Source organism: Strix aluco, chromosome 2 (assembly GCF_031877795.1).
Source record: "Strix aluco isolate bStrAlu1 chromosome 2, bStrAlu1.hap1, whole genome shotgun sequence".
In the NCBI taxonomy this organism is placed as follows: Eukaryota; Metazoa; Chordata; class Aves; order Strigiformes; family Strigidae; genus Strix; species Strix aluco.
Window position 1 is genome coordinate 31,791,777 of NC_133932.1, and position 9,662 is coordinate 31,801,438.

The 9,662-nt window shown below is 48.9% G+C and overlaps 1 protein-coding gene across 2 annotated transcripts in view; it reads right to left on the reverse strand.

Moving 5' to 3' along the window:
• The window catches only part of APP (amyloid beta precursor protein), a 227,767-nt gene extending 218,723 nt beyond the window's left edge, over positions 1 to 9,044 (reverse strand). For both annotated transcript variants that reach the window (XM_074813930.1, XM_074813921.1), the window contains exon 1: positions 8,836 to 9,044. In XM_074813930.1, coding sequence (XP_074670031.1) covers positions 8,836 to 8,892 — 57 coding nt within the window. In that variant the 5' untranslated portion in view covers positions 8,893 to 9,044. The remainder of the gene's footprint in view (positions 1 to 8,835) is intronic.
• Between the last annotated feature and the right edge of the window lie 618 nt (positions 9,045 to 9,662).

The window sequence follows — 9,662 nt, forward strand, 5'->3', positions numbered from 1 at the left end:
TACCCCTCTTGCACTGACCCATTTCATCTTGGCCGTTCACCAAAATAAAATAGTTTGTGACCCAACCAGGTAAGTGCCAATTTTTATGAGAGATGTCTCCTCAGCCTGGATTCAAACAGGCCCAACAGGCTAGCAGTGAAAAGTGAAACGCTTCCCTTCAACAGCTCAGAGATGTGATCATGATTATGAAGAACACTCTGCACATGGAAAAAGAGAAACTGGCTTTTCAGGCATTAAGATTAGCAGGAAAAAGAAAAAAAAAAATCCCCACAACTCACATTACCACTATGAGAAACAAAAGACAACAATGCAAAAGCGGAAATAAATCTAAAGAAAAGTGAAAGAGACTGACAGCGTCCAGGTCCTCTTGGGGACCCTCAGAAGTCTTCAAAACTCCCTCAAACACTCACATGTATTCTGGGTCTCTTATTTGGTCTTTGACTTTTTAGGCTAACTGTCCTTCTTACTCTTCTGCATAAAGTGTAAACAATAAATTCTAAGTTTGGGGGTCTTTTTTGTTTTGCATTTTTTTCCAGTGACGTGAAGCTGACATTCTCATGATAAATCATGATCTTCTGGGTGCTGGGATTACAGACAAGTTCTCATCTGCAAATTGCTTGCAGTGAAATTCCAGGAGCTAAGCAACACTGAAAGAAGGACAAGTTGGAGTTCCAAAATTCTCAGTTTAAGAAGTTTGTTGTTAAGCAACTTCAGATCAGTGTTATCCCTCTAAGACTTAATGGTACTGAAGACAGAACTGCCAAAAAGAAACAGTGACAAAGTTAGGGTGCTGAAAGACATGTTGTTAAAAACAATTTTATTCCACTTCATAGTTAAATCTGGACAGAGGACAGCTGAGACACATGTAGCAGAGCTGTAGAAGAATATCCAGCAAGCTTCAAAACAATCCAACAGTTTAACGCATGCTGCAGGTCTAGATGGTTACGAATGCTATGCATGCACAAAACCCCCTCATTTCCATACTGTAAATACTCAGCATTTAAACTACAATCATTCAACGTTTAGTACATTTAAATTTACAACCCTATAAAGAAAAAGAGAAATACCCAAAATAATGAATGCCATTTTTAAAGCCACTGCCTTTTTGCTGCATTGAGTTTTCTTCTCTTCCTCAGTTTACCTTACCCTATATAATACTATATTTTTCACAATTTACATAAACAAATACACAGACATTATATGGGATGTATATTAAAAATAGCTCTTTCTCAAGCACGAAAATACCCTAGAAGCCATGACTTAGTTTAAGAGAAGCTTTGAAAATTAACTACAACAGAATCAAACCTTTAACAATAATACATCAAAAAAATCTCTCCCCAGGTTTTCAGGTGAGACATAGGGAACAAATGTAGCTGTTCAAGTTAGCTTTCAAATTATGAGAAAGCAGAATGCAATAAAACTACTGCATAAGCTCAATACTCCATATTTCAGATGCAAAACTCCAGCCACAAATAAATTTACATAACTAAGCATAGAAAGAAGAACAAGTTTGCTGTTTGTCTCAAAACTGTATCATGGTACCTGACAAAGCCGGCGGGGGGGTGGGGGTGGGGGTGGGGGGAGTGGCGGAAATCAGCCCTTTGCAGAAACCATAATTTCGAGAAAAATCAATTTTACAGGGTCAGAGCTTCAGAATGAGCAATTAAAAATGTGCTGATAAGAGGTTTGCTGCAGGCACAAAGGCAATGTGATAGCATGACAAGGAGTTTGGAAATCAACTCCAAAATCTTGCCCCATGTCTATTTTTTTTTTTTCCTATGTGTGCCCATTGGATAGTCTAAGTTTTGGAGGTGGATGAGGAGGCAATTTCCACCTTCACCACAATAAAAAAAAAAATAATGGTATATTTCAAATCTATTAGCATCAAACAACCGTATTACCTAAATTTGAACTGCGTATGTGTAAACTCCTGTTTCATAGTTTCAAAAACCTCAGAGTCCAATATTAATACAGTTCCCAACTAATATAAGGTTTTACTCACCCTCCCCCTGCCCCCATCTTGAACTCCTATTAGACATGCACTTTGTTTTACTAATTGCAATTCCAAACAGAAATTACGTAAATCATACAAACTGCCATACTGGGTCACATTGGTAGCCTGCTCTCAAAAGGAGCAATTTTTAAATGCTTTTACTAACAGGTACAACCAGTTTTGCTCCATTCCTGTCATATGTTGTCTGCTGTGGTTGAACAGATAAGCTCTGCTCTAGGGGAAGACAAGACCAGAAAAGGATGAACAGGGAATTCCTATTTGGATTAGCTCAAAATGGGTCAGTGGGAACTGAATGGAGTTATCCATCCCTGAAGGCAGCTCCTTGGGGATTCTTGCCTTTTGCAGTGACTTGACACTAACTTTTAACAATCAGAAACCAAAGAGGGGCTAGGTGTGAAAAGACTGTTCATGTCCTGATGCAGGTCACCAGAGGGAGGCAAAAGGACTAACACCTTAATTAAACGCTATTACACAAACTTCAGCAAATGTGGTTTCAGAGGTTGGTGCTCTTCTCCAAAGAAACTGCCTGCTCTTTTAGGTGGGCCAGTTTGACTGCTCGTGGCCATTTTCTCACTTGAGTCTCTGAAGCATCTGCCAGAAGATGACGCCTACCAAAAAAGGCACAGCTCATTTTTTTTCAACACAGCACAGGATCATAAAATCAGCCAGGGGCGGGGGCGGTCAAAAAGCACCAAAAGGGCTGAGCTTACAGAGTGGTGGCCACTGGTGGAAGTAGGAAGAACAGATTTCAGCAGCCAGCTCCTGAGCTAGGTCGGCTGCCAGCCAAACAGCAGTGTTTAACTACCACAGGAGAAGAGCGGCCGGATTACAAAACCACAAAGCACACTGGCTCACGTGCTCCTCTGTTTTAAAGCTCGGCTGTCCCACAGTCCATGGAATGCCATCAGTTGACCAGAAGGTTTGCTTCTTTTGGCAAGCCTTGTAAATCACTGCAATCTACACTTACTCCTTAAGTCCTCAAGAGAAGATCAAGTTCTCCTGAACTTGCTGGGAGGACTATCAAGAAAACACAGCAAGCCAGAGGACCAGCTGAAGAAGTCACAGCACTTACAAAGTTGTTACACTGGGAGCTACGCTAAAGAAACCAGCAATACCCATACCTATTGCTCTCTGCCATTTCTCTTAATCAACGCAGGGCAAGAAACCTGCAACACACAATTGTGAAATAGCGGTGTCCTTACAATCAGTAGCTGGTTTAAGGTTTCCCACCCTTCTAAAAAGCATCACTTATTTTAATATCTTCACGTTCACACACAAAGATGTGCTTGTCATCAGGAAAGCATGTTTTGTGAGCCACTGCAAGATACTGGCATTAATTACACACCGTACAGTGCGCTTCCCCTTACCCATATTTCCATCATGCGAAATTTTGTTTTGTAATTACTTGAATCATTGTCAAGTACTCGTTCTGCTACAAAGTACAGTATCAAAACAATCCTATAACCTGCATATAGCAAGGAGCTTAAGGTGTGGTGGTTCTTTTTTAATAAACATATATATACACACACACACATTAATTAGCTGTCATTCAAACTGATCCCCTTGAACAGAGGCCATTATCCCCAATTATCTTGTTTCTCTCTTGTTGTATAGTTAAATTCTCACAAGGAAAGATAACTATTTTTGGTAACTGAAGGCATCTCCACAGCTTTTGGAATCTACTGTAGAGCAGAAGAAGATTTAATAATCAGGTAGCTCTCTAAAGGTTTTTTAACTGAAATGAATAAAAAAGGAAGACAAATCCCCAGGTTTTAAAACCAAGGGCAAAAGACTCAAAACCACACACACACCAGCTATTACTAGCTCATATTCTCAGCCGGTCTGGTATCACCAAAAGGGATGGAAAATGTGTTTTCAAAACCTCAACTGTAGGTATTTCCATAGGAGATTCAGGGAAGGAGGGCAGATTCCAGATCAAGTTGTGAGAACAAGGGCTCATCACACCGACTGCATTCAGTTTTAAACAAAAAAAACAACAACAAAAAAAAGCAGGTCAGAGCAAAAGTTTGACTTCTCTTAGGAGGAGTCCTCTGTCTCCAAATTATTTCAGGTGCACTCTCATTATCAACTTTTCTCTTGGCAATCCTCAGCCTGGCAGCAACTGTTGTAAACTCTCATCGCAAAAGTACGCTCTAACAGTTAACCAAGCTTACAGAAAGTCCTTCAGTATTTTTTCAATTTGCTTCACTTTTAATCTTCTTACACCACAGGATTTTTTTTTTTTTTCAAAATCCCCAGAATTTAAATCCAATAACACACAGCTATAGACTTACGTGTTAAAACCACACGAGACAGCTCACCTAACAACTTCAATGAACCTATTACTGTATATAAACCCATTTATATTTTTATCAGTAGCAGTCTAGAACTTCATCTCTTCATTGCCTGGATATAAGAAGGTATGTAAGTGACTATTGGTTTAATACAGCCTATACACTAATACAATGTATATACACAGATGTATGCATATGGTGATTTTAATGTCATACATTAAATATGCAAATATATTGGGGGTTCAGTGTATATTTGCATACATTATGTTGACATATTAGGTGATTCTAATACATCATGTGTATACATATACATGGACATTTGACAGACAATATTTTGTTATTAAACCCAAATACAATTTTTTCAACTCCTGGTTAATACTTTTTTTGGAAGACGTGACAGATGTCAAAACATTCAGAGAATTCAGGATTAAGGATGTAAATTAAACCTAGAGACACTGCCTTAAAAATAAGCAAATAACAGCTTGGAGACATGTTTCAACACAGATGTGAACCAAATTGTGAATGGAGCAGGTTGCCCAAGCTCTGAACCTTGACACTTCATTTTCAAGACCCAACTGCAGAAAGCCCTGAGCAGCCTGGTCTGATCCCAGAGCTGGCCCTGCTTTGGGCAGAGGGCCAGACCAGAGACCTCCTGAGGGATCCTGCAATCCCATCTACTAATTTCTTGACCAAGTCTCCACACCCAACAGCTTGTGTTAATTATTTTACTGAGTCACTAAAAAAAAAAAATAAAAATTACTCTGCTCAGAAAAACAGCTGCCAGTTCATCAAGCAGTTACATGAAGTTACCATGCTGTTGAGCTATTTTGTTAAGCTTTATATTGGAAAAGGACTGCCAATTAAAATAAATTGTCATACCTTTTCTTCACACAACTTATAAACCACACTGTTAATAAACTGTAAAGGATAATAAAACACATGCAAAGAGAAAGTCATGAAAAGCCATCAAAGATCATCTAACTTTCTTGTAGGTTTGCCATACAATCCAACACCGATCAATTAAAACTGATTAAGAAGGATCAATTGCATGTCACACAAACAGCTCACGGAAAAAAACAAATTTAAAATACCAAAATCTTGTCAGCTCCCTCATGTTTTCATACATGTTTTGCGAAGAAGCACAGCAGCTGATCACTTCCCCCCCTCCCCTGAAAAGGCATGTGAAGAGACTGCAAGTCTCAAAATTGTCTGTTGCTCATTAATCAAGCAAAAGACAAGCAAGGGAGGCAAGGTAGAAGCTCATTTTTCACTCTTCTAATTTGTCTACCTGACTGCCAAGGATCCTGACAGCGACCAGAACCACAGCACCCACCCTGCCCCGCTTACCCATGCAGCTGCCCACCCCAACACAGCAGCATTTTAAATAGGAAGCGCAAAAGGGACCCTTCAACAAAGGCAAAGCCTTTGCCAGGGGAATTTGGGAAAAGGAAACAAAAGCCTGTAACGGAAATGAAGGAAAGGCTTCGTTCCCCTTCCCATGTTGCAAAGTAATTTCTAAAGATCTGCTTGAAAACTAAACAATGAAGAAATATTTGGGATCTTTCACCAAAAAAAAACCAAAACCCAAAAATAGACTGTATAAAGCACTACATCACCCAGTTTAAAAAAAAAAAAAGCTTTTAGGCAAGATACTTTTTGTCAGCTAACCTTCTGAGGGCCAGCTTGTATATCAATGCCTTAACAACTTGATTTCAGTCAGTTGGTAAGAGTCTCACTTATAAACATGGAGCTGGAGCACCAAGCAGAGCAGGCATGGCAGAAATTCTGATAACCTCAATGTGCTAGTAAGAAGAAATCTTGATTTATAAACCGGGATCATTCACGCAAATTCACAAGGATAGTTACTGTCTGTTGCATTTATCTGCTGAAATCAGACAATTAATGAAAAGAGATTAAATGGAAAAAAGGCTGCTGAAGAATATAACAGTTTCGCAAATTCTGAGAGCTCTTGGCCAATGGATTTAACCCCAGTATGATTCACATGAGTGACAGAAGCAATGTGCTAAGCAACCACGACATCACCAGAGCATCACTAAGGAGTATTTCCTTTAAAACTGCATAAATAAATATTAATCTACCCATAATTTTAGAAAGGAATTCTTCATGTGTAATATAGAAAGAATTTGTTTTGTTCCTGCTTTCCTTCTTCCTTATACCATTCCCTGTGAAAGCAAAGTACAGGTTCTTTGCTGTTTTCCAGAAAGCATTTGTTAATACGGCAGGAAAAATGTTGAATTTCAGGAAAAGAGATCTAAAGAGAATCTAATTCAAACATCAAAATTTCATGCTTTACCATATGAACTAGTGCAGTAAATGCACACATGCAATTCCTATTATCAAATATTTTAGCATTATAAAAACAATCACTCATTCCAAACATCAACCTTAAGTACCAAGACTGACAAACGCCTGACCACAAGAAGACTGGATGTTAAAACCCACCCCACTATCAAACATTAAAAAAACCAACAAAGGCAAAGCCTCAAATGTTCATATGGAATGACAGACAGAACAAAATCGAAAGCTTCTGCATAAACATCAGTGCCCATTTAAGCAAATATTTCAAGGCAACGGATGTCTCTGAAAATTCTGGATATCACTGAAGCAGACACCATTACAGAGGTCTCTCAATACACTCTCACCTGGACGTTTTTGGTGCAAAATCCAAGTCCCCTTTCTTGCAAGCACCTTTACAGTGGCAATACCTACATACCTATCTGTAAGGCCAGGGCTACAGGGACCCAACAGAAATGCCCATCCCTCTGTGGTCTATTCTGAAGCACGGTCCCAATCGTAAAACCTCATTTTTCACTTCAGCTATGCACCCAAGGCAGAGATTGCCTTCTGTTGCATTCAGACAACAAATGGTTGCATCAAGCTGGTAAAACCCAAATGAGTCTTGTAACTGGAACCTTTAAACCTCTGAGCATCTTTACAACTGCTCGCCTTGATATATCCTGCTCAACATTGGCAAGATCACGCCTCGAAGCAAGAGCCCGTGCCTGGCAGCCTGGGCGGTGGGGATGGAGAGCCGGGATGCAGAGCTGTCTCCCCTCCTCCGCCAGGTACCAGGGCCCCTCCCGGGAAGGGCACCTGAGCCGCAGCCCTGCGTTCCCCCGCCTAAAGGGGAGCGCAAGCTTCAGCCCGCTTGAGGCTGAAGGCTGGCACTCACCTCACCCCCACCCACCCCTCAGGCAGAGGCGGGGGCTAATACTGGGGGAGGACAGAAGCTGAAGTCTCAAGGCCGAAGTCTGGCAACTGGGGACCGAAGGAGAGCAAGAGGTAACCCTCCCCTTCCACCCCTTTCTTTTGCGGGGGGGAGGGGGGGGAAGCACCCAGCCGTGTCCACTCCTCCTTGGAGATCGGGGCTTGCGGAGCCCCCCGGGGCTCTCCCGGCTCCCCACGACCCCGGCAGCAGCCGCGGTGCGCTCACACCCCGGCCGGAGGGGGGGGTACGGGGGACACCTCCCACCCCCAGCCCCACCCCGGGGGGGCCCGGCGCAGGATGCCGCCAGGCCGGGGGCGGGCGGAGCCGCCCCCGGGGAGGGGAGGGCAGGGGCGGCCGCGGAGGGGCGCGGGCTGCTGGCGGCCGCAGCGCGCACGGCGGTGCCTCTCTGCTGCACTGCAGAGGCGCCATCTTCTCGCGGCTCCGCGCCGCTCGGCACCGACCGACCGGCCCGCCCGCGGCGGGGGGGGGGGGGGGGGCACGGCACGGCCCCGGCCACCGCCCCCTCCCCGCGCAGCCCCCGCGGGCGCCGCCTCCCCGCGGGGAGCGCCCCACAGCCGCCCCACACACCTGCGCGGGGGAGGCGCTGCTCTGCCCTGCCCTCCCCCGGCAGCGCCCACGCCGGGGGCGGCGGCGCCCGCAGCTCCGCGCCCCCCGCCCCGCGGGGAGATGCCGCCGGGTCCCCCGCCCGCAGTGCGCCCACACGCGGGGAAAGTTTCCCTTCCCCAGCACCCGGGGGGAGAAATCCCCGCGGCGGGGCCGGCGCCCCCACGGGACGCGCTCGGCCCTCCCCGCCCTGCCCGCCCGCAGCACCGCCGCCGCCCCCCGCCCGCCACGCCAGACGGCTCCGCGGGCGGCGGCCGAAGTTAACGGGGAAGAGCCCCGGCGGCGGCGGCCGTATCAGCGAAAGCAGCCGGCCCCGGCGGCAGGGACGGCCCCGGCCGCCAGCGGCCCGCCGCGGACACGCGTGGCGGGGGTGGGGGGGGCACCGGCCCCGGCGGCTTCCAGCCCGCTTCCTCCTCGCCGCCTCCGCCACCCCCCCGGCTCGCCGCCCCGCTCGGCGGGAGCGGCCCTATTGTTCAGCGGCGGGAGGGCGACGGCAGCCGGGGAAGGAGCACCCCCGCCGCCCAGCTGCGTGACGGGCGCCGGCGACCCCCGCCCGCCCCACCCCGCCGCGGCCGAGCCCACGCCGCAGGGGCGGCTGCGGGCAGACAAAGCCTGGGAGAAGCGGAGGAGCACGGCGGGGAAGCCCCCGCCCGGCCGCCACCTGCCCCGCTTACCTCGAGAGCCCGAGCGGCGCCGGAGGCCAGCAGCAGGAGGGCTAAGTGGGGCAGCATCGCGGCGGCCGGGAGGGGGGCAGGGAGGAAGGGAAGGAGGGAGGCCGGCCGGCGAGACGCGGCGGGGTCCGGCTGTAAATCCGCGGGGCCGCGCCGCTGCCGGGGAGAGCGACTGAGCTGCGGCGGCACCAGCCGAGCGCCGCGGCGGGGCCGGTCAGCTGATGGCCCGGCCCGCCCCTGAGCGGGCGGCCCGCCCCGCCCCGGCCCGGCCCGGCCCGCCCCGCCCGCCGAGACCCCTAGCGGCGGCGCCCGGGCGGTGCGGGTCTGCCGGGCGGCCCCAGCGCCGGCGGCCCGGGCGCGGCTCGCCGCCTGCCACGGTCGTGGCGGCCCGCCCTGCCCCTTCCCCCCGGCCCGACGGCGCCGCGCCCCCGCCCCCCCGGGCCGCTGCGGGGTTAGGCCCGAGCAGCGAGGCGGCTCCTCAGGCCCCGGCCCGGCGCGGCCTCGGGCCGGCTCCCAGGCCAGTCCCAACCCGTGAGGCGGCTGCCCTCGTACCGCTGGTTGGCAGCCGCAGCACCCGTCCCCTCCGCGGCCGCTCCGGCAGCGTCGGTAACCGCTTCCAGAGCCACCGCGCCGCCCTGCCCGCCGCTGCCGGAGGCCCCCGCGGCCGCAAGAGCCCCGAGGCCTCTCTGCGCCGTCGCCCCTCTGAGGCGTCGCGTGCAGAAATGCAGCCCCCATCGTTGCAGGGTGTTCACAGACAAACCCGAATCCAAGCACGTGTGTGATTTACAGGCTACTGAGCGAATTCTCCCTTCTCTGGCAAGGTTGTGCAC